The sequence below is a fragment of the Episyrphus balteatus genome, chromosome 3, assembly GCF_945859705.1.
Source record: "Episyrphus balteatus chromosome 3, idEpiBalt1.1, whole genome shotgun sequence".
Lineage (NCBI taxonomy): Eukaryota > Metazoa > Arthropoda > Insecta > Diptera > Syrphidae > Episyrphus > Episyrphus balteatus.
This window is the reverse complement of record NC_079136.1, coordinates 18,547,307-18,573,866: the sequence shown is the minus strand read 5'-3', so window position 1 is coordinate 18,573,866 and position 26,560 is coordinate 18,547,307. Positions and strand designations below refer to the sequence as shown.

At 29.3% G+C, this 26,560-nt stretch overlaps 1 protein-coding gene across 3 annotated transcripts; it reads right to left on the bottom strand.

Annotated features, from left to right (window-relative positions):
• Positions 1 to 2,861: 2,861 nt before the first annotated feature.
• LOC129914043 (keratin-associated protein 5-4-like) lies at positions 2,862 to 26,335 on the bottom strand. Of its 3 annotated transcripts, XM_055993083.1 has the most exons (3): positions 26,043 to 26,335; positions 25,224 to 25,778; positions 2,862 to 3,084 (listed from the first exon to the last, which is right to left on the bottom strand). In XM_055993083.1, exon 2 carries the CDS (start codon positions 25,726 to 25,728, stop codon positions 25,312 to 25,314), a length of 417 nt encoding a protein of 138 aa, XP_055849058.1. In that variant the 5' UTR covers positions 25,729 to 25,778; positions 26,043 to 26,335; the 3' UTR covers positions 2,862 to 3,084; positions 25,224 to 25,311. The 3 variants fall into 3 exon arrangements, 2 of the variants coding, with proteins under 2 accessions (XP_055849058.1, XP_055849057.1); XR_008772130.1 differs by lacking the exons at positions 25,224 to 25,778; positions 26,043 to 26,335 and adding an exon at positions 15,902 to 16,706; XM_055993082.1 differs by lacking the exon at positions 26,043 to 26,335 and having other exon boundaries at positions 25,224 to 26,032.
• Positions 26,336 to 26,560: the final 225 nt, after the last annotated feature.

Genomic DNA, 26,560 nt, shown 5'->3' with positions numbered 1-26,560 from the left:
GTCAAAGTTAAAAAAAAAATATAAAAACAATTTTTACTTTTAAAAATTTTCCAATTCACTGAAACTTCATTATTTTCAAATTAACAAGCTGTGTTCTTGAAGGGGCTTAAACGTTCTACGCTGCAATGTTTCCAGAAACTAGATTAAAAAACAATTAAAAGTCTTAGAGCCGTTTGCTCAAACGAAACTTAAAAATTTAAGTTCTACATAAAAATTTATGTGACAGTTTACGAAGATGAAAAAGTAGGGAATACTACTTAAATTACTTAAGGGTCACATGCTGAAATGAAACTTAAATAATATTTATTCTAGTTTCGTTTCAGTAAGTGGCCCTTAGACCAATTTGCTGAAAGTAGAACATAAAATCTTATTCCCTACTTTTTTCTCTGCATTAACTGTCACATAAGCTTTTAGGTAGAACTTAAATCCTTAAAAACTTTTGCCAGTTTTAATGATTAAAAACTTAATTTTGCTGGATATATAGTTCACATTAGGTTTTTGTTTAAAAGTCTATGTAAGTTATTCCGACAAATAGAGACCAAAATATGTATAACATTTTTAAAATCACACTCATTCTCGTTTAAAACTTTAAATACTTTCAAATGTTTGATTCTTATTTGAAAATTTTTTGTTTATCTGCTCATTTTTTAACACTATTACAAAATAATTGTAATTGACATTATTTGCACGTTGTTCACGTACACTGTGGCGTATACTTGCTTTTTGTTAAATTCATTTTTTTGGCTTTTTTTAATCGCAACAGTAGAAGAGGAGAAATCTGTTGAACTATCTAGAAAATTTATTATCATGCAATATGACGCATTATTTAAAAATATTTTATAATGCTGAACGAAATGAGGCCCAATATTAAATTAAATTAATTATTAATTAAAGAATGAGCGAAGAGTATGAGCATGAGCATACGAAGATATTCTTAAAAATTAAATGCTTTTGCACCACACATTGATACTGTTCATGGTGAAATAGATATAGGATATCTATTTTTTAGAAAGTTAATGAACTCAACCAAAGCATCCTGCCAACCATTAAGTGAGTTTTGTGCATTTTTGTGAATAGTCATATAACATTTTTATGCTTGATTTCATTGACAAGACACAATTTTCATTTTGCAAATGCAATATGTACATATCTGTACGAGTAAAGTTTCTAAAAAAAAAAGATATAATAACCAAACTATTGTGTAAACTTTCAGTTTTGCATTTTGCAAGTTGCATCGTCAACGCCACAAAATGCTCTTTACATTTTTATTATTACAAAACACATCTCTCCTTCCGCATATATGAATTTCCTTATTTTTCCTCAAAGCCGCATATTATCATCATGTCTCGAAAAAGAAAAGATAGAAAATTCGTTAAGTCAGTACATCCAGTCAGCATACAAATCACCTTCATACTGCAACGGTCATTAGTGATAATAAAGTTTATGACGTTTGCATATTTTGTTAAATTCATAGCTAAATCACGGAAAAAGAATAACTTTTATTTTGCATATAAAATATGAATATGAGTTAGCAGTTAACTTTTTTCTGCTTTTTCTTTGTTTGGTGGGATGCTTTTGTTCAAAAGAAAGTAATATTTAGCCTCTGGTGGATTAAGATATGCGATTTTTAATTATAGAAAATAATAAAAAACATATTTTGTTCTGCTTAATTGTAAAAGATTTATCTCTACTCATTAATTTTAGTCATTATTATTTTTCCAACGGTACCTACCGTATGTGAACATGTTCCTCAATTGCTTATTCTTATTTTTAAAAGATTTTAAGTACTTCCCAACTTTTCTGAGGCTGGCTAAAAAATGTTTGTAAATAGTAAAATTGTAAATTTTTGAAATTGTAAAATTTGTAAAATTGTAAAATTGTAAAATTGTAAGATTTTAAAATTGTAAAATTGTAATATTGTAAAATTGTAAAATTGTTAGATTGTAAAATTGTAAAATTTGTAAAATTTTAAAATTGTAAAATTGTAATATTGTAAAATTGTAAAATTGTTAGATTGTAAAATTGTAAAATTTGTAAAATTTGTAAAATTGTAAAATTGTAAAATTGTAAAATTGTAACATTGTAAAATTGTAAAATTGTAAAATTGTAAAATTGTAAAATTGTAAAATTGTACAATTGTAAAATTGTAAAATTGTAAAATTGTAAAATTGTAAAATTGTAAAATTGTAAAATTGTAAAATTGTAAAATTGTAAAATTATATAATTTTAAAATTGTAAAATTGTTAAATTATATAATTCTAAAATTGTAAAATTTGTAAAACTGTAAGATTATAAAATTGTAAAATTATAAAATTGTAAAATTGTAAAATTTGTAAAATTTGTAAAATTTGTAAAATTTGTAAAATTTGTAAAATTTGTAAAATTTGTTAAATTTGTAAAATTTGTAAAATTTGTAAAATTGTATAATTGTAAAATTGTAAAATTGTAAAATTGTAAAATTGTAAAATTGTAAAATTGTAAAATTGTAAAAATGTAAAAGTGTAAAATTGTAAAATTGTAAAATTGTAAAAATGTAAGATTGTAAAATTGTAAAAATGTAAAATTGTAAAATTGTAAAATTGTAAAATTGTAAAATTGTAAAATTGTAAAATTGTAAAATTGTAAAATTGTAAAATTGTAAAATTGTAAAATTGTGAAATTATAAAATTGTAAAATTGTAAAATTGTAAAATTATATAGTTTTAAAACTGTAAAATTGTTAAATTATATAATTTTAAAATTGTAAAATTGTAGAACTGTAAAATTTGTAAAATTGTAAAGTTGTAAAAATATAAAATTGTATACAAATGTCAAACCTTATAAGTTCCTGAAGCGGATTCTTCTCATAAAAAAGCGCACATCTTATTTGTTACTATACTTTATTTATTTTTAAATATAAAAACGCATTTAAAAATGTAATATAAAATATTTTTATACTATACACTTAAAGCTTAATAAGATTATAACCGCGTTAGCAAAATGCTTGTTCTTAGCGTATCCTTATTGTACTAAAATATAATAATAAATGCATTCAACAATTCTATGAAAATTGAGGTTTGTCATTGCTTTTCCTGTCTAGATCATCCTGAAACGAAAATAAAAAAAAAAAATATTTTTAAGTAGGTATTGATTAGATTAAATTTAAAAAAGTTTTAAAAATTCAAAAAGTGGAAAGGTTTAAAATTTTTTCAGAAAAAAAAAAAACTTGAATATTTAAAGAGATTTGGGTCAATTTTTGTTTTATTCAAAACCTTTTAACTCTCTGCTGAGGTTATTTTACACTCTCAATTCTGAATCCAGTTGTTAAAGGTGTGGATACTTATTCTTTAATTTCAAGGTAAATGCTTCACCATATGATTGCACCACTTGGGTTCTCTCAGAAGTCATATCGATTACCACTGTGTTAAGCAATGAATTTTAACAAAAAAAAAAGCAAAGCCCCATAAATTATAACCCGCATAATATTGTTCAATTAAACTGATTAGTTGAATTTATAAAAACATTTACTTCAAGTCACCACACCTAATAAGTCCATTCAGACTTTGTCGTCGCGTCTTGTGTCGGTCGTCGTTTTATATTTTTAGTCCAAAATGGTTTCGCCCTAACACAAAGCCATCACCTACTTGCAATCCCAAGATAGACCCCGATTACCTCCTCTAACTATACAGCTTCTGGCATCAAAACGCGTGTAGGTTTGTCCACCATACCAAACCAACCTGACAATAAAATAATCTTACACTCTGATTCGTTTGAATTTTACAAACTTTACAGCACCAAGCTATTTTGCATCTTATAGAAACAAAAAACCATGAATGAATGTAGAAAATGACTTGAAAGATATTTTTTTAATTTCGCAACTTAACAAAAAAAAAAAAAATAAGCAACATTTGAAGCTCAACAATCTGTCGCCTTTTTAAGATTTAAGTTTAATCTAGCGAGTTTTGTTTTGATTTTTCTAATTCCGCACCGGCTAATACTTGTCATGTCGGTCGCTCTGTAAAGCAATGGTGTTTTAGTTTTTACGTCGTCGTCGTCGACGGGATTCCAAGCGTAGGTAGGCTTGAAGAAAGATACATAATTTTGCATCCAGAGGTTTTTAAATATGCCTTTGCTATATATGAGCTACGACAGGTGGAACGGTTTTATTTGCACATGATATACAAAAAATTTATTCAATATGTAAAAGTTCTTCCGTGGGCGAATCGTTAAAGCTGACGCGGATAGATTTATAATTAAATAAGTATCACATTGATAGCTTTTTGCTTGGGATTGGGATTCGAATTGGGATGTGGTGAATTGGCAATGTTAGTCAGTTTTTATTTTTAATTTTTTTTTTTGGTATCGATATCGTAAGTAGGCGTGGTAAATATACTACAGTTTTGACTCACCCAAATAATTTTTTAAATGTAGTTGGACTTCGTCGTGTAAAAGAATTTTGGAAAGGAAATAAATCTTTATCTCAATTTTTTTGATATTGAAGTGTGTCGAATATAATAAATTATATCGGTTATCGATTTTATCGATTTTGTTGCAGACATTAGTTTGAGATTTTTAAATTAAATGTTTTGGAAGGTCTTTAAACTTTTATTTAAACCCTGTCTAAATTTGAACACTTTTTGATTTTATATCTGGGCTTAATATAGCTAGGTCCAACTTTGGCCTTTAGACTTACCTGACAAGCTTTTTTTCAATCCATCTTAATTAGGTAATGCTGTTATGATAAGAGCAAACACATTTTCCTATACAATGTCCTTCAAAGAGACAAACGTAGGAAAAAAACTGCTTGCATCAAGAATCATTTTAAAGTCCTTTAAACTGTTGCAAAAAGCGGTGGGTAGTTTTTTTTTTTTATTAATTTAGCGTCTTATGTTATGTTAGTATGTTACTACATAACTCCCAGCGAAGAAGGTTGTTTTCAATGTGTTGCACCATAAAATAAAGCTGAAGTAATAAAAACCAATTATTTTTTTTTTGCAATAAGGTTGCGATGTGAAAGTTGGAAAGAGATAATGTTCGTTGGTTTAATTAAAACCGATTTAAAAATCTATAAACCTATTTTAGCAAGTTGTTAAATCTTAAACTTGGAGATAAAGCGTATAGGCTTAGCAAAATGTTAAACTATTAATGAGCACTTAAAAAAGTATATTTTATTTATTTTAAATACCAATTTGGCTTTGAAATACCAGATAAGTTGTAAAAGTATAAGCACTGAAAATTTAGGGAACAAATCTGACACTTATTTCTTTTTTCAATTTTTTTAGGTACCTATATGAAAAGTCTACAAAAAATTACACCATTAAAAATATATTTTTTCTAAAGAATAAGAATACTTAAATTTTTACGTAAAAGGTATCCAAGCAATTTATTGAAAACAATCATTTTTCATAAAAAAAGGGAAACAAAATCCAACCTTTTTTTTCTTCTAGCACAATAAATTCCATTTTTGTATATAAATTTTATACCATCTGAAAGCTTATTGTTTAAGCTCAAAATATTCATGTCAACCGTATCTGTGGGACATCTAAAAAAAGAGCTAGAATATTTTGAACACAATCAATTTTCATTAAAAAAAAGCAAGAAAATCAATATTCTTTTTCTTCAATTATCTTAAAGTCCATTTTTTAAATGACAATCTATAATAAATTTTATATCATCTGAAATCTTATTGTTTCACCATGTTGAAATTTAAAACTTAGAATACTATATACTTCCCACACTGGTGGCTGGTCATGGGCAAGAGATCTCCACAGGTGTTTTGAGGTATTTCTGAAGTTTTTTTTAATCTAGCATTGTGTAGCTTGTAGTAAATTAACTGTTATGTGTGATATATCAAATGAAAATAATATTATCAGCATGCTCAATAGAGTTAAATAAACTATTTATGTTCTATTAGTTTTAGATTTTTTAGACGCTACGACAAATTCTTAAAACATAAAAACCCACCCAAAAATACTCATAAAAAATTGGTGTTTTTTCAAAAATTCATATTTCAAAACGCAGAGACTTAAAAAAAATCCGTAAGAGAACTCTAATTTTTTTTTTATTACATATCACTTTTGAATGGCATTTTTCAAATTGTCAAAAAAATTTCTCCTACATTAAATCGCTACTTTGTTAAGGGTTTTTATCTCATAATTCAATTTTGAAATTAAAAAAAAATTTTTTTTAATAACATTATCCGTCTTACAGTAAATTTTTGAATCGATTAAAAAAAATTCAATTTTTTACAACGTCGCGTTTAGAAAATAGTCACTTTTTTGCAATTTTGATTTACCCCTATTTACCCTATTAAATGATGGAATTTTTAAAAATCCTTTGGGTTATTATTTTTCAAATAAGCTATAGAAAATTTTTGTATCTCCAATAGTTTATTTTTAATTGAAATTTTGGCCGCACTGCTTAAGAATTTCAGGTGCACGCAGAAAAATGATCGGTTAAAAATAACGTTAAACTCGTGTAAAATTAACATAGAGAGATTGTAGCCCCAGTTAAAATTACACGAGTCGACTCGTTTATTCAAAATTGTTTAATCTAACCCACTTTCTCGGTTAAATTTAAGACTACCTACGTTATTTTTAACACATTTGTTTTTAACCCACCGAAAAAAACTTTTTCTGCGTGTGGAACGGGAGAAAATGGCGTCACTTTTTTGTGGTTTGTCGATTTATAACACGTTATCACGTCGAAAAAATTTGTATAAAAATCTTTAGATTCGTAGAGAGGTAAGTCTTTCTATTTTGGTTATATAACAGGTATTGTTAATTTTGGTCATAACGTTCGGGAAGCCAAGAATTTTTAAGAATCCTTTGCTTCATCAAGTTAATACATTTGGACGAGGGTTTACGTTCAATAATCTCCAGATCATCCGTCTCCTTGAGAACAGTTCAAAAAGCCTCAAAGATATTGTTTTAATCAATATCTGGGACCCATCTATAAATTTGACTCGAATGGGAGAGTCTAATTTCTAATAGTAATAAATTTAAAATTATGTTCAACTGTCGATATTTTTTCAAACTAAATATTTATGATCATTTTTTTAAATACATCTTTAAAATTTGTTTAGGTATATGTATTTTTTAAATAGAAACAAATATCTATTTTAATGGTAATGCAAAAAAATACCCATATCACTTCCTATATTGGTATGTAGTTATCCCTAACGCATCTGCCCGAAGCCATTTCCAAGATTTAACTAATCCCACTTAAGAGAGTTTGAAAAAACATCAATTCCCAGAGCCGAAGATATCTCATGGAAATAATAATATAATCTACCACTCCACTGACTGTGATGGAAAATGTTTTCTTCCTTCATTCCAACTTTATATTACGATGGAGACTAAATTTTTTTTTTCTTTTGGTTCTGAGAACTTGTACAAGTTCTTCTTGCTGCAACAAAAATAAGACTTAAATTATTGGCAGAAAATCTGTAGGCCATGTGTAGGACGGTAGGAAGCGATAGACAAGATAGGAATAACAGACACATGCATTCGAGTAGGATAGGGTTTTCCCTATACCAAATGCATCTTCTGGTATCTATATCTCAATATGGAATGTCGGATAACTTTCCATACAGCGGATAGAAGGCGCGTTGCAGCCGCTACGTCAATAAATTGACTAGACACACGCAGACATATTTCGCAAAGGATGAGAGACGTTTGGGCTTCGTGTAAGGCTCATTGGTCAAAAATGTGTAGGCCCATCAACTTGTTCTTGATTCTCATACGTACAACTCTGTACGTTGCTCTTCGTCAGCATGGTCGTCAACCGTATAGTATGATATCGTCGAGTCATCGTCTAAGCTAAGCTATCCACCCAACCAGCTGCGCGTTTATACTTGTTTTACTTCATTTTAACGCTCATTCCGAGGGACATAAATCCTTCTTAACGCTCATATCCCACATTGAAGTTTTTTTTACTATAGCTTAACACTGCCCATGGTTGCTAATTTATGATTTTAAGTTGAGTTTTTTCTGGATGCAAAGATCCAACTAAGATTTTAGTTTCTTTACAGCGTTACAGGAGCTTTATAGGAGTTTCTATAAAGCTTCACAGAAGCTAACAGCTTTAAAAGAACTACATGTGGTAAAGTTGGGAGTTATTTAAATTTTTTTTTAATAACATGTTTCAGTAGGAAATAATTTTTTTTTGAAATTAATGTTTTTCATCAAGTGGCAACCATGAATTGTCAGTAAATGCTGATACGGCCAAAGTGTAATTTCCACGCTATTTGATTTTGTTCGTTTTTTTTTTTCACATTTCGTAGATCGTGATGATAAAGGCTATTTAGATCTAAATTTCAACTTGTTTGGTGTGAATAATGGATCTGGTTCGGAAGTCACTTTACTTAGAATCTTGTTTCCCTCTACTGATCGGTCTATAAAATGATGAAATAGACATATTCAAAGAACATTTTTTGATTTGTTAAGTTTTGATCGACAAGTATCAGTGTGATGCAAGCTTGTCTTAATAAAAGTGAGGATCTTACAGTTGATTAAATTTACATTAATACATAAAAAACTCGAACTCAAGGTACGAAGGAAATTGTTCTAGAATTCTAAGTTGGAACCTTGAAAGTATTTTTTTAACTGCATTAATTGAATTAAAAGACAAATTTGCTTAAATCTTTTAACTTTCAAAAATAGGTACTTTGCTGCAGTTCTACATACGTTACAAACCTAATGTTTGCGAAATACCTATAGAGGAAAGCTCAATCAACCTGAAACAACACTAATATTCGAGGAACCTAATTTCTACATGAAAAAATTTGGTGTAAGACATGATTTCATTGAGAAAGACTTCATCAACTGAGAAAAATGCTGGCATCGATAGCTCGATATTTCGAAGTAGTCAAAAACTATGCTCAAATTTTAAAAAAACCTATCATCGTATGTATTAAATTATGGTAATTCGTTACTTTTTTAGGCCTTGAAAGAATTTCGCTTCAATATTAGGGGACCACTGGACTTGTAAGAGGAAAAAAGTGTTTTGCGTCAGATTTGATGAAATTTTAGTATTTTTCAGTTAAAAACATGCGAAACATTTTAGAAGAGCCCTTGAACAACTTGGAACAATTTTTGGATTTTTGAAATTTGGAAAGGGGGAGCCAGAATTTTGTTTTATATCGTAAATATTTTTTTTTAATTTAAAGTTTTATGGTATGAAACTCGTATAGTGTTTTTAGTGTGGTTTTTTGTTAGTATACAATTTCATATTCACAGTTTTGGTCAAAATGGGTCTGGGGAGAACGTATTCCAAAAAAAATTAAAATATACATTTTTTTCTTATGTTTTAACCCTCTACCGCATACCAACCCATATATGGTTTATCGATTTCATATCGATTTATTTCCGTTATATTGCACCAAATGTCAAAAAGAAAAAAATATAATAAAACTACGCCTATTTTTTTATAATAAATCGGTTTTTATTATCAGTAAGAGAGTCGTGATTCTGAAATAAACTCATTGTTTCAAGAGCATTTGTAAAGTGCAAATCAGTGAATAAAAGTGTGTACTATTTCGGTGTTTTTTTTATAATAAACAAGTAAGTTGCATCATTGAATAATTACAAATAGAAGTGACACCGCAGATTACTCATGCGACTATAAGAGTACCGGAAGATAGATGAACTACAGGTTTGCGCCTCAACTATCAAGTATTTTCGAGTTGAGTCTTAACTAATAATTTTTTTTAAACCTTCATAAATAAAATGCACGACTGGGGCCGCACGTACTTGCTCTTGCAGTTCAAAGCACTTTTATGTTAGCTTACTTGTAGATTATAAGAGCTGCCTGTATATAAATTTTTAAGAAATTTGGTTGATGTAGGCGAAGAGCTAGCTTGGAGGCCAAATGTTGTTTAAATAATTTTTTTTTATTTGACTTGACTTTTTGAGAAAAACTAAAAATGCAGTTTTACTGCAATTACTTTGAATGTTACGTATCCAAAATTTTATCAAAATCATTAGAGCCATTTTTGAGAAAATTGCAATAACTCCATAATGATGTACGGGAAGAGCCGGCATCCGCGCTTCAAAAAATTGTAAAGACCATATTTCCACTATCCGTATTTTTTGAGAAAAACTAAAAACGCGGTTATGTTAGAACTATGTACAGCATTACGTGTGTTAAATTTAATCAAAATCGTTAGAGCCGTTTTCGAGAAAATTGCAATAACTCGAAAATTTTGTATGGGAGGTATACGTTCTAAGCGAGATATTAAAAAACAAAAAAAAACCAACCTTGGAAATTACGAAAAAAACATCTATACCAAATTTCAAGAAAATTCGTTCACCCGTTTAGGCTGTAGCTACCTGTACAGATGGACGCACCGACGCACAGACGCACAGACGCACAGACCGACGGACGTCATGACGAAACCCACTTTTTTGGACTTTTCCATCATCGTAATGTTAGTTTTGATTAAAACCTCGAATTTTTTTTTTGACACGAAACCAATACTTGCCCTATAGAGCAAGTAAAAAATTAATAATTATTATTATACATTTCAAAGAGCTTATATTGATATAAGTTTTCGTATTTTGAAAAGTCATATTAGTCTAGAGAACAAGGACGATGCCTTTTTACCCGTAATGGCCTAGGTTCGAATACCGGTAAAATTCGAAATTGTTTTTTTTTTTGTTTTGCGGAGATTTTTTTGACAAATTTAATTAATTTTTATTCTAGTAATGTAAAAAAAAAAACAATCTCAATTTCCCGTCAGATTCGAACCTAGGTAGGTAAACTTAACAGACATTCACCTTATCCTCTAGGCTATCTCCACTTTTTGAAATAGGAAAACTTTTATCTATATGTATAAGCTCTTTAGGATTTGATTTTGGGTTGCTGGATTTGCTTTTGGATTGTTAGCTTTGCTTTTGGATTGTTGGATTTGCTTTTTTAATTCAACGCACGATATTAGCGACGACAATTTTACAGCGGAAGTTTCCCTGGGTGTCCACTTCTATTTGTAATTATTCAATGGTTGCATCCAATTAAAAATAAGTTTCGTATGTATTTATTATACTTTTATATGTTTACGAAGTTTGTTTTTTGTTTTTATAATAATTTTTGTCTTTTTTTGGCATTTTTTCCAAAACACCATATATGGGTTATCATGCGTTGGCGACATACATTACTGATTTTTGTACGATTTTTATTTTTTTTGTAAAATTAATTCGAAGACTTTCTATAGAAAAAATAAGTGTGTAAATGCTATAACTCGTGATGGCTTTCGAAGTGATGATGATCTAGCTTCAGATTCTGGCTCTTTTTAATATCAAACAAGCCATCTCCGAGCACTTATATGCAAATCTTTAAAACCTACAATGTCACGAAAAAGAGGACGACCTTCAACTTTAGCAGGTGATCAAAGCAGAGATGGAACAAGACAAACGGGAGGGGGTTATACAAGTCACGGAAGTCCATCACCATCTTATCCCGTAATTTCAATTCACTCACAACAACCAAGGGCAAAAGTCGTTCAATTCAGTACCAACTGGAAACATCGACCATATCCCTGAATGCCAAAAAAAAACGCCAATATGTCAAATTTGCGGACTGAAGACGTACACAATGTGTAGAAAATGGAATGTGTTCTTCTGCTACAATGATAAAAGAAAGAGTTTGAATAAATTCCATGAATAAGAAAAGTCCATTGTAATAAAAACATACTTTACAAAACATACCTTGAATGCATACTAAACCATATATGGGTTATTAATTTTTTGCTGGAAATCACCTTGCTGCATACTAACCCATATATGGTTTTTGTTTCCAAAAATTTGTATGTATGTAAAAAAATAAAAATTTCTATGTAATACCTTTTTTCAACCCCTAATCAAGCTAAAAAATTTTTATATCACTTCGATCATAATTCTTGAATTAAATTGAAAGAATTATGTTAACACAATATTTTCTTTTAACTTTTAATATTTGAAAATTTTGGGGTTCAATAAGAACTTTTTTCTAACATCGTAAAAATTTGTTTTTTTGCTTGGCAAAAATGGGGTAAGAGTTTATGAAAATCGTATTCGTTTAGTTTAAATGTCCAGTTCTTTATTTTTCTTAACGAATTTTAGTCTGGCTTAAGAAGTATTAATGTTCAACTTGGAACAACTTTTGTAATTTTATTTCGAAAAAGTTGGGCCTATGCAAATTTTTGAAAATGTAAAAACATCACGATATACTTTGAAAGTCCATTTTCGAGCTAATACTCTTGCTGTAAAACACTGAAGAATATGTGTATTTGATTAAATTTTTGATATAAAAAAAAATTGTGAAATAGAAACTGGAAATTTTTTTTGAAAAAAAGTTTTGAAAGCGATATCTTTAAAAATACAAATTCGACGACCCCAATTTTTTCGAACAATGCATTGCAATGGTGAGAACACTTTTTACAAGTTGAAAAAACTATTAAAAATTTATCGAAAAAAAGTTTTTGGCCCCCAACTTTCGAAATATTGAACTTAGAAATACAAAAATTTTGAACATAGTTAGGAACAAGTTTTAAGAATTTAATTTTTGAAAAAAGGAGGGCAAGGACAACCGTTTTTTGGCTCTTAAACCCCAATTTTTTTTAAAACTCTCTATAATGCATTTTAGTTTAAATATTTAGATAACTTAATTAAGATATTCATAAGCTCTAAGAAAAGAACCAAAATTCAAAAAGTTTAAATCGAACAAAGTTATCATCACGGTGTTTCGTTCCATATTTTATATTCTTATTTCCTTGTGTAATTCTTACCATCTCTTTTCTAGAAGTGACTCAACTAATTTGTTTTTAATTCTCAAGAAAAAAAAATTAATTGAATATATAGCAAACTCGTGGCATCTAATAAGACATTTCATTTCAATTTTGAATAGTGCTTGCTAATTATTTACCTATAACAAGTTAATCTAGTTCCAATCCCTTATTCTAAGGAATTTTCTAGCACACAGTATTAATTTCATATAAAAAACCGAATGTCTGTCATCAATTCTAATATATGTCTGGCAGGAGTGTAGTCCATTTAACTATTCTATAAAATCACCATCTTACACCTGCTTATTCAAACAACGTAACTCTTAACAAACAAAACGACAAATTGTCTGGTTTGGTCAAGAAAAATGCAAAATTTATTACAAAACACATTTTTTTTTCTGATTTATTCCTAAAAAGGGGGAGAGCTAGTAGATAGATAGCCTATACTTTGATTGATCGAATAACATGCAACGATAAACTTATAGTTTATTGTTTACACGTGCATTAAAAAAAATTGTCACTCTGGATTCAATTGAGATGTGAATGAAATATATAGAGACGAATAAAAATATCGGCAATCTTTTTAAAGGTTTCTATAGATTCTATATATGCAAATTTAACTCCATTATAGAACCTCAAGTGTCTCTAATATGTATAAGATAGCTTTAAATTGTTTTGACAGAGAAGATTAAAATCTGAATCGGTGATCTGCTTTGTTGGCGGTTTTATAATTCAAATTAATCTAGACTAAGCGGAATTATAAGTGTCGGTCATTAATCACAATAATTTTTACTCTGGTGGTTTTGTAACAAAATGCAAATAAAGCGGTTATATTCTATCGATGCGGTTTCATTCAAGGTGTTACTTGCCATGCCAGACTTAGTGTCACTTTGATGAAAGATCGAGAGATGTTCTAAGGCAAAAAAAAAAATAAATAAATATAATGAAACGGATATGCAAGTTGAATAGGTATATTTTTTTCTAATTTTTCTTGCATAAATCTGTTTCTCAGTATAATATAAGGTTTTTCAATTCAAACAGTCATAATATGAAAAAAAAGCACGTAAATTCTTAAATGTAATTTTTTATTTATTTTTAGGAAAAATAAATTAATAAATTAGCTGAGTTCGGGAAGTGAGTGGGTTGATTTTGTAATGGTAAAATATACACTTTAATTACTCTAAAATAGTAAGATTTCATGTTAAATTGATATATCCTACGGTTTTTGAATAATTAAAGTGTAAATTTTAAGAAATCGGCCAAAATTGTAAACAATGAAAAAAAAATTTTGAATTCAAGCTTTGTCATTTTTTACATTTTACGAGAACATTTTTTCTTACATCATCAGAAAGAAGACAGTTTAACAAACGAAATGCCCACCGACTTTTTGAAGAAAGCTGATATTTTGACACGTGAATTTTGGATTGAAAATTATGGTGTTTTTTTGATATTAAGTCAAAATAAGGTGAAAAAATATTTTGAATCAAATTAAATTACAGTGTATTTGGGATATAATAAGGCAAGTTTTTACCAAATTTCGTTGAAATATTTTATTTTTTGAAAAAGATAAAAATAAAAACCAAAAACTCGGTTATTTGAATTTTTCACATAAATTTTGAGGTTATGTGAAAAAGCTGCCATACAAAAGTTGTAGATCTTTTTATTACCTACAACTTTTTTATATTTGGTTTACGGGCCAGTATAAATTCAAAATTAGATCAAATAAAACATTTTTGAATTTTGCAACGACGTTTCGTTCATGATTATGAACACCATCAGGTTTATTTCTATAAAAAAAAAATTATGAAAAATATGAAAATATTGAAATTTATACATTTTGATTTTGTAATTGAATAAAAAAAAAAAAAACTTACAATAATTGTTTTTGTTGTAATGAACATTTAAATTGTACAAGTAAGTAAGTCGCCAGGCAACCCATGTGCAAACTGTTTCTTTAGGAACTACCTTTCAGAAAATATAACTCTAAACTGGTATAACGATGAGGGTATAAGGTTGTATTAGGCGAGATCTTAGACTATTTCTTTTCTAAATTGAATTTCTTATTTTTTCCTCAAGCAATAAAATAAGTTTTGAATTTTGTTCGACCTTAAAACGCAAATATTCGAAAACTTGCAAAAATCAGGTAGTTTTGAGAGACTGTAAAATGTAAGGATACCACCGATTTGGCAAGTGTTCCCCTTTTTAAAAAAATATCAACGAAAACGAATAATCGAAAATTCATTACAGTTTTTAATTTCAATCAGGGACTTAAAATAGTTGAACATATAAATTCTGTAATTAATGACGACATCAACTCCAGACTTCCCGAAATGATTGAAGTGAATAATTTGGACTGTTTAAAATTGGGTCTACTCGTTTCTGTTTTTCAGACATTTCTTAGATACAATCGCAAGAGGTTGTTTCCTAAAAACTTTAAAAAGTTGTTGGTATTGGTAGTTCAATAACATTTATAGTTAAATATCAACCTTTTTTCTCTTTTTATTTAATAAATGCCTTTTATTTACTTATTTTGAATTTGTTAGGTCATACAAATCCTTTCCTTCTTTTATTATTAGAATACGAAACAAAGTTTAATAAAATTTCTATGTGTTCTAGGTAAAAAGATTCAAAGTATTAAAAAAAAAATTATCATCTGTTTACCGTTATCTCTTAATTCTAAACTTGAAATCGATTGAAATTTTGTACAAATATAGTCCTGCCTAATGTATATATTTTTATCTAATCTTATTTCTCTATCTATCAAGATAAAAAAGTTATTAATAAAGAAAGGTTGATAACTATAAAAAAAAATTGAAGGTAAAAAATGAAATTGCTTTTCCCGTTTTTCAGTCAAATATGATTTTAGAAATAAAATTTTTTCTACACGCATCCGCATCAGTAATGCCTTTAAGTTCTGTAAAGTTGATTTTTCTTTTTGGATGTTTTAAAAAATTCTAAGAAATACAAAAAAAAGGTAAAAAAAAACTATAAAAAAGTACCTAATGTGTTTTTCAAAAAATCATATTTTGAAATTCATAGCCTTAAAAAAAATCTATAATAGAAACCTAATTTTTTTTTTAATAATTTTCAAATTGTAGAAACAAAATTGTATAAGGTCTTTTTCATTTTAGAAGACCGTCTGTGTAATATCAGACTAACTCACCCCCAGAAATCGAACTGAAATTTCCATTCATTACGGATTACAGCAGCATAATATTAAACCTGGATCACATTCACAGCATACAGTCAGGGCTTCACAGCCTATACAACAGTCGCCTGATGTACCAGCACAACACGAACAACATTCTATAGACTGACATGGCGAACATAAAAAATTACAGCAGACACACGAAGCCCCAGGATCAAGAGACATGCATTGAAAGAAATCACCGAAACCACTTAAACAGCATTGTAACCAAGATTGTTTCTCTTCGTCATCTGATTTTAATTTATTGCTCGCACCAGCTTCAATCATATTTTGCATTTCTTCAGATAAATTTGTTGTAGCAGATAGTTTTGGTTCACTTTCAATTATTGATTCCATTTTATCACACAAAAAATAAAAATAAACAATTTATTATCACTGCGTTTCTCTTATAAATGAAATTCGATTTGTTTCTCTTAAACTCTCTTTTTTCTTACTCCCTCTCTCTATCTCTTTCTCTCGCTCTTTTTATGTCTCTATTTCACGTTTTCATCAATTTTATTCAATGTTGAGCACCGGTTTATAACTAAAATTATATTTTTATTTATCACATTTTCTATTAATTTTTTGTCTCACTGAGTTGCACAAAAATACCACAAAACATAAAAAGCATATACATAATTTAAAATACTAAGAGTAAGTTGGTTTTATTTTTGTTTCACTATGGCAAAAGCTATGAATACACTGAAGCTGTTGATGTTTGCGACTCGATGTTGTGGAGCACAGAAATAGCTCTAACAAACAATGACGTCATTTTCCATGCGGTCTAAAGAAAGTCGAAAATAATTATAATGAAAAAAAAAAATAAACAAAAAAATCAAATTGTTGTGAGACCAACTGACTCATTGAATTTCAGAGAAGTATTAAAATCATCAGTTAATTATTTAAGCAGATAGGTTTTAGTAGATACAAACTTGTTTTCTAATGTTTTCTACTATATACAGGGTGTTTTTTTTTTCTATTTGAAGTAAATACTTCTCTAGCATAGTGTGATTTGAAAATCGATGGAAGGAAAAAGCTAGACAGTAAATTGATGATTGCTTTTTAATCAACGCACAGCTTAAAATAAAATAGATAGAAAAATTCTAAACCCCTTATTTGAAAGGTACATACATATATACATAGAGATGTGAAAGTGAGCTATTATTTTCTAAATGGTAATTAGTAGAGAATTGAATAAGTTTGTTGTTGTCTAATGGAACAAAATCTGAAAAAAAAAAATTTTTAAAACGAAAACATGAGGTAGACCTTTGACAAAGACGTTATTATTCGTTCGGAATGATTTTAACAGAAATTTAAGGTATACCAATGGAAAATTTTAAAACGTATTTTTTTTAGAATTTTTATGAATTTTTGTAAAACACCTATTTCTTAGGGCTATTTTGAGTGCCTGTTTTTATTTTTCGGGTTTTTTTTTAACTTTAAAAAAATTTCAAACAATGATATCACTAATCATAGCCGTATTTAGGGGAGGGGTTACAAGGTTTAACCCCCCCCCCCCGAAAGTTTTTTTTAGAAAATCATATGATAAGAATTTGAACATTTTCAGTCGTTGCTACTAAAAAATCGCAGTCGCAACATAAAATTACCGTGCACACACTTGCGACTAAAAAATCGCGCGACTATTTTTTATTGCAAGAAAAAACATTAATGTTTGGTCGAAAAAAAGTTGACCATTTTTCGATAAAAAAAATGCATCATCTCAAGATCAAAAGATCCAGGAGATACTCACTGTTCAAATCTAATGGTCAAATGACCGCAAAGAAAACAATCACGAAATCCGTTCGTAATGGAAAATTTCATACAAATGGTATCTACGATCGGATTTTATGATAAGGTGAATTCATGAAACGGTGTTAACTCTGGTAAAAGTGGTAAAGTGGTAAATGTCTCAAAATTTTGTAAGGGTTTGACAGCTTGTTTACCAGATTAGACATACATAGAAATAGATTGTCTGCAATGTGTATTAAGGTGGAGCGATATTATTTTTGTTTTTTATTTTCGAATTGGCATAGTAATAAAAAGTTGCGCTATTTATAAACGAACAAAACTGTATACTTAAATTTTTTAAATAATTTCATTTTGAGGTGCCCCAAGCCCTCTGAATGCTTAAAAAGGGGACTTTTTAACCTTCAAATTAAATGGGGCAAAATAAAGTTCAACATAGTTTTTTTTTCAAATTCATGTTTCAATGAGTGTGAAACATCAAAAAAATAAGTTACTTGACTTTTTAATATATTTTTTTAGAAAAAAGTCTTACGAAAAGTGTGAACATCGAAATTTAAGAATTCTAGATTTTCAACTAACCGCACCTTTGTTAAGATTTTTGATTGAATCTCAATTAAAAGTAAAGTGAAACATATTTTTTAGATGATTCAAACTCAGATAAATATGAATTTAAAAGAAAATTTATATTGAACTTTATTTTTCCCCCATTTAATTTGAAGGTCAAAAAGTCGCCTTTTTAAGCATTCAGAGGGCTTGGGGCACCTCAAAATGAAATTATTTAAAAAATTTAAGTATACAGTTTTGTTCGTTTTATAAATAGCGCAACTTTTTATTACTATGCCAATTCGAAAATAAAAAACAAAAATAAAATCACTCCACCCTAATGTGTATGTTTGTATTTTATTTTAGGCCCCACGAGTACCATTATTTCACCAAAGCATTGTATACTCATTCTATAGTACTGGGTAAATTTCTGAGGGTCTTCTCTTAAATTTTCAAGAATTTTATGGAATTGTCCTTTTTAATTTCCTATCGTTTATAAAAATATTGCCACTATTATACAACACTTTCTAGTAATATCCATTATTGTACTTAAGACAATTGTTCCAAGTGTCGCACGTGCTGACAGGTGCATTATATTCTGTATAATATATCCTTATGTGCAGCAAAAAAAAATCGCGAAAAATAGAACCGGATCCATTTTTTTAAACTTTGCGATTTTAAAATCGCATGTCTGTGCGCTCTCATTTAAAATAATGTGTTTCATTTCTTGCGTCTAAAAAATCGAGTGCTTGAAAATCGCATGTGTGCGCATGATTTGGCCTCTTTGCGACCGTTACTTTTTAGTCGTTTTCGGTTTAGTCGCAAGTGTGTGCATAACTATGCTGGTCCATTTTTTCCATTTTAATTTGCGACAACTGCGTCGCCAAAAAAATGGGACAATTTTCAATTTTTTAATCGCGGCTATTTTTTAGAAGCATGTATGTTTACCGGCATTGAAATGCGTGTGATCCATTTTTGCGACTGAATAATCGTGCGCCTAAAATCGCATGTGTGCGCCTAGCCTAAGAGACAAGAACATCAATTTTTGGTTATTTCTAGATACTTTTTTATAAAAACAAACCATCAGTAAGAGAAAAGTCAATTTTTCATTTTATTGCTGTTTAAACCTTTGATTGTCTCTAGTGTTTTACGAAATAGTTTTTTTTTGTATAGGTAAGGCTTAGGAAAGCTTCTAAAAAAAATTTTTCCTCGCTAACGCTCGCATGTAAAAATATGTCAACAAATTTGGTCGGCCTAAGCTAACCCTCCCCGAAATGAAATCCTAGCTACGGCTATGTCACGAATGTGCATATATAAAACTTTGGAGATCGTTTGTTACTGACCAACTGCTGTTCTCCACAGTTCAGTATTAAATTGTTGGCGGTTTTAAATTGTAACTTTTTTGTAGACGTTGTACAGGTATTATTGAGGCTTATAACTAAAGTTGAAACGATAAACTTTTTAGTGATATCAATTTTACTGTAGGTTGTTACATAAAAAAATGAAAAAAATGTTGATGCAAGTAAAAACAGTTTAATATTTTTTTTTTTTTTATGAAAACTGATTGCCTTCCAAAAATTCCAGCTCTTTTTGTAAATATTGTACAGATGTGGTTTATATTTTTATTTGAAATAATAAGTTTTTACATAGTATAAGATAGTAGATTGTAAAGTAAAAATAGCGACAAAAAAGGATGTATCTATATTACATTTTCCAACATTAAATAGTGTTTTTTTTCCGACTTTTATAGCTAAATAATTTGTTTCAATGTTTTAAGTGGCGCGTAAATTACTTATACATAATGCAGCATATCAGCGATTTTTTTATTTTCATGATCATCATTAAAATAAAAATCATAACTAACAAATCGTAACTTACCATTCCTATCTTTAAGCCTTCCCAGACAAGACTTAACAATAAATCAGTTTAAATGTATGTATATAGAAACATCAGGCGTAGAATAAAGTAGAGTATTCATTGATGAATTGGCTTAATCATCACCGCAATCACAATCACATCCATCTGTGCAGCATCCATCACCTCCACCAGAAGAGCCTTCCCCATCACAGCAACCTCCACCACCGCCGCCGCCGCTACCACTATTGTCGCCGCCACTTGCGCAGCAGTCATCTGCACAACAATCATCTGCACAGCAGCCATCTGCACAGCATCCCTCAGATCGACGCCAAAAACAATAACAACAAATATCACAAAAAGTGTCATCATCTGCACAACAGTCGGAAAAAAAGTCTAGACAGCTTTGAAAACATGATTTCTTCTCCTCCTGCTCCACAGGTCTTTGTATTTGTCTCTGTCTTCTTTCCTCTGCTTCAGTATCAATCATTTCTTGCATTTCTTCAGATACATTTGTGCCGGCATTTAGTTTTGGCTCCGTTTGAATTATTGGTTCCATTTTATTACAACAACAACAAATCAAAATAAACTATAAATTCACTTTATCTCTTATGAATGAAATTAAAACTCTATTTTTTATAATTTGTTATCTCTTCTTCTGTCTCTCCCTCTCTCGTTATCTCTGTTTCTAAAAATAGATTTCAGTAAACACTATAGCAAATCAAAAAGAAAACTTATTGGTTCATAATATCAATGCAAACATATTGAAAACCGTTTGTTTATTTGTTTGTTTTGTAAACAATTATAAATTTCTTATTTTTTACCGAAAATATAAAAAAAAAAAAATAATACTGACACAATTTTATTCTCGTTTTATTATGGCGAATGCTTTGAGTATACTGACCACATTTTTAATCAAAAGTCTCGATGCGAATTATAACTGCTACAGTGACGTCATATACCACGCTGCCAGATTTATAAATAGAAAGAAATGTGGAATCGAAAACAAGTTTGACTCATCAAGAAACTGGTTGGATTGGGGGATTTTGTGAGAAGAGAAGATATGAAAAGCAACTGATTATACGAGTAGGAGGTATATCGTTAAAATCAAAGTTGCGGGTGATTTGGAAAACCATAAAAAAAGGTGCAAATTCAATTGGATTTTTGATATCAAGTTAAAATTGTGAAGTTGACTTGGCTTTGGGATTCCCCCATTTTTTTTTATAAACGACAACGTTTTGAGTATGAGGGAATTCGTTGGAAGGAAAGTTTGGAAGCTTCTAAAAAGCCAGAGAAATTGAAATATTTGAGATGATTGAAAAGAAAATTCACATGAAAAAGATTTTTTTTACAAATTCTTAATTTTTGTTTGGAAATAAAATGTTACGCATACGCCACAGTGACCACTTTGCAAAGTTCGATTAAAAAAGAAAAATATTTTATCGGTTCTTGCTTATTGATTCAGCGGCTAGGTCATTCTGAAAAGTGGCTGGTGAACATGGCAACAGAGGACATATAGTTAATATTAGATATATATAATTAAGACCATCAATATAGAAAGAGACACCCAGCGACACATAATGCATCGATTGTAAAAAAAAAAAAATTGTAAATGAAATTAAAAAAAAAATATTAACAAAAAACCTAAAATTATTAATTACACGGAGAAAAAAGACCACATAAAATTAAGCGGACCCCACATTAAATTAAGCGGATTTTTGCATGTTTTTTTGCCAAGATAACTTCATTCCGTCTTAAATTAAAGTGACAAGCGGGAGATCATCTTATTTTAATGTGGAAACATTTTAATAAAAAAAAAAGAACTGGCATCCACTGGGGATCGAACCTACAACTATTAGATCACTAGGCTAGTGCCTTATTATCGTGCTATCTCACTGTTGGAAAGTGGAATCACCTTATTTTAAGCTGATATTCTTTTATTTTAAGGTGGTGAAATTCAATGTGCGGACTTTATTCGCAATAAGAGATTTGCAAATTTACCTTTAAAGTCTTTGTTTAAGCTTCTAAAAATAGTGTTTGGAGACTTCCCGGACTAGTTCGTGGTTAATCAAGAGGTGATAGATTTAGCCAGATAGGTAAAGATTCTAGGAAGTTTTAAACTTTTTTAAGCTAAGCGTAATATCGCTTCTTTAAAAGAGCATGTATCCTGGAACATTGCTCGCAAAGTCATTCAAGATTTGAGTAAAAAAAAAAATTATAGTTTTGGACCTTAAATCATTAGGTACCTTATTTATCTTCAATGCATACAATATCAATGTTCGCATATCTTCAATTCGTGATTTTGTATCAAAAGGAATCCATTTTTTATAAATAAGTAGATTTTAAAAGGCTAATTAACAGTAGCCTTAACACTACCTATGCATTTCCGAAAAGTTAAAAAACACCTCTAGAATATACTCACCAAATATGAGGTTTTTGTCTAAATGGGAAGGTCCTCCGCTTCGGAATTTTCCATTTTTACATAAATCTTCTACTAAAAAAATATTATTTTTTTATACAAAAATCGACTTTTAAGCAATTTTCTTTACATATTTTTGTAGAAAATTGAACGCTCTTCAAAAAAGGTCTCACACACTTTTTTATTTTATCGTGGGCACAAAGCTAAAACCACGAATCTGCAAAATTGTAGTTTTGAGAAAAACGGCTTCAAAGTTTTGTAAACTCATGCAATCTTATGGAAACTCGTGCAACGGAAATTGATATTTTATGTCCATAGGCAACAGATGGAGGATTGAGATCAAGGCAGTCAATAGAGGGACCGATAACAAGTAAAACGACGCATTAAAGTGAAAATGTCCAAAAATGCAGATTCGCGGTTTTGGCGTTGTGCCGACGCACAGTGGGGCAGAAATGGTGGTTTCGTGATAATAATTATCACAAATCAACAACGTTCTTGGTGCCGAGACTAAGATATACTTTTCTAAAGGTTTTTGGTGTGCTGAACCCGAATCTGAAGTCAAAAACATTCTATCAGCTCCCGTTTTTGAAATATTACCGTTAGAAGTTGCAAAAATTACTACTTTTGAGGTTATGCTTTTATGTGAAAAAAATTTTGTTTAATACAATTTATTACGGTTTCTGTAAGAACTATTTTCCTTCTTTCAAGAATTTTTTAAATCTTTTCGATATCTTTTTTATTGTTCGAGATATCGTCAGTTTTATGGCTTATTATAATGTATCACATTTTTATCTCCTTTTTTGATAAATTAAGCTAAACACACTTATGTACTTCATTTTAAGATATCTCGCACAATAAAAAAGATATTGCAAAGATTTAAAAGAATAAAATAGTTCTTATAGAAACCGTTATGATTTATATTTAAAAAATTCTTCAAATTAAGGCATAACACCAAAAGTAGTAAAAAAACGTTTTTTTGCATTTTCTAACAAAAATATTTCTAAAACGCGAACTGCTAGGATATTTTTGACTTCGGATTCGAGTTCAGCACACCGGAAACCTTCAGAAGTTTTAAGGCATTTATTTCAGTTTGGTTTTTTTATAATCTTTCTGTTTTATAGTTTTTTTTTTAAATACTTACTTTGAGGAATATTTCAAAATATCAAAAGATAACTCTTAAAAATGTAAATAAATGTAATGTAAACAAAATTCAAAAATAACTTAATCTCTTTTAAAACAATAACAAAAGTACGAAAAAGTGGCTACAATTAATTTTTACGAAATAGAAATTATTTTAAAAAATTTTTTTTTCACTTTAATTCCTTCAAAGCCAATTTCAAAAATTAAAAAAAAAATATTTTAGGCAAACATTTAGCAAAGGTGTTTATACGGGCTAATAGAGTTTTTACTGATCATGATTTCTCCATTTTTAGACCTGCTTAATATTTGCCTAAACAGAAGATTTTGAGAAAAAACTAAAAAACGATTTTTTAAGAATTCTTTATTTTCTGATTCAATTTTTTAATATAAGAAATTTTTTTTTAATTTTTTTTAAAGAAGAATAGTAATTTACATACCTTCGTCTATGCGAGACATTTTTATTTTATTTTTTTTTCCCAAAAACTTTTGATTTTAAACAAAAAACAAAAGAACACCTTTTTTATCACTTATTAAAAACTGAACTTTTGCTCTTTAACACTCAACTTCAACCGCATGACTAATAATAAATTAAAGACTTTGAACTTGAACAAAACAAATATGCTCATCTTATCAGTTTTACTGTTAAATATAGAACACGTGATCTTTTTTCCTCAAAGCTTTAGTTTTAAAAATAACCTTTAGGTATATCACATCACTCTATGGGGCTGCCCCACTGTGCGACGTTATCTAACCGTTTAAAATATATTTGAGGTCCCAGGTTTGAAACGAATCTTTAAAAAATCGTTTTTTATTAATTTTGTAACAAATAGAGAATTTATAATAATCAAACGATCAAGACAAATTCCTGTAAGAAACAGATTGTTGCACAAAAAAGGTCTTTTTTAACTTTTTTTATTAATCTAACAATTTGAAAGATATTCGAGGTCAAAGTTAAAAAAAATAACATAATTTTTTTATTTTTCAAAATTTTCTAATTCACTGAAAAGACATTATTATCAAATTACCAGGATTTATTCTTGTAGGGGCTTAAACGTTCTACAAAAAAGTCCAAGGCATCGAATTGATTGCTTTAAACGTTTAGAAGTATTCGAATCCAAATCCCAGTTCATGTTCATAAGAAAACCATTGAAATCAGTGGGCATTAGAATTTGGATACGAATATTTTTTAAACGGTTAAAGCAATCAATTTGATGTAGAACGTAGCAATCGATTTTTCGAAGTATAAAACCAAAAAACAAATTTCGATTTTTTGACCCACCCTAATATATACATATAAAGAACTGTTTTGTTAGCCTTCACTTATAGTTCATTCTGAATAAAATGAAAAAAGCTCTCAAAATACATATATACAACCATAAGAAAATGTTAACTGTGCGTGACCTTAACAATTTTCGTTTTTCCAAATCATCATTGAAACGTTAAGGAAAATGTTCTTCTTTATGAACTACTTCCTACATTTTTTTGTTTTTTTTTTTTTTTTAATTCGCTAATAATTATATTTATCCTGCCATCGAAGAAAGAAATGAACCTTGTTCAATAGAGGTCATAAAATAGAAATATTTCAATTACACTTACCTCCATTATTCTCAGCAATAACAATCAAACAGTTTTACTTGATAGATGTACAAGGCGTGGATAAAGTAGTTTTCATTAAGGAAATTGTTTAGTCGTCACATCCACCACCCCCACCGGAGCCACCGCCAACGCTACCGCCACCACAACTGCCACCACCAATGCTACCGCCACTGCCACCGCCAATACTACCATTACAATCACCTCCGCAACCACCGCCACCGCCACCGCTTTCACCATTTCCTCCATTTTCACAACAATCATCTGCACAACACTCTGCACAGCAGTCACCTTCACAGCAGCCATTTGCACAACACCCTGTGGGTGAACAACATCCCTCAGATTCACGACAGAAACAATAACAAATATCACACGTGTTATCAATGGTGTCATCAATGACATCATCTTCGTCGCAACCCTCGAAACATATTCGAAAACATGATTTCTCTTTTCGTTTTTGTTTCTTTTTTCTCTCCTCCTTCTCTTCTTCATCAATTATTTCTTCCATTTCTTCAGGCAAATTTGGGCCAGAATTTAGTTTTGGCTGATTTTGAATTACTGATGATTCCATTTTGACAACAACAAATCAAAATAAACTTATAACACTTTGTATCTTATGAATGATATTATATTTGTTAATATTGTTGTCTCTCTCTCACTTCTAGTCAATTTTTGGTTTAATAAGAAGTTTTAATTGATTATACACAAAACACGGAATCAAGGGACAAAATTTAGACACTTTTTGTTTGTTAATAACACATTTAAAAAAAATTATTTGTTATTTTAACTTAACAAAACAACATAACAACAAAAAATACTGACACAAATTCTGTTCGTGGCGAAAGCTATGAGCATACTGAGCACGTTTTATTGAAAGTCTCGACACGAATGCACAGTGACGTCATTTTCCACGAAGTCCGATATAAATAGAAAGAAGAAATGTGTGGATTGCAAAACATGTTCGGTTTGTGTGATTAATTAAAAGACTCGCCCAGTTAGAGGAATAGTAAAGAAAATCAACTGATATATTGGTATTTAATCGGAAAATAAAAGCATAAGGTCATGCAATTTTTATCAATATTGCGAAACATTTTTTCAGGAAATTTTTATAAATATTTGAACAAACAATGATTCAGAAATGTTTTACTGGGAATCAGAGAAACACAAATATTTCAGCTTTAAGTTAAATTTGTTTCTATATAAAAAAGTTACACATACGCCATAGTGACCAGTTTAGAATAAATTAAAAACTTGATGCAAAATTCTATTAATTTGCTGATGCAAATATTAATTGGTAATAGAAAAACATTCGTAAATATAAAAACGTTGGTGAATTAGTA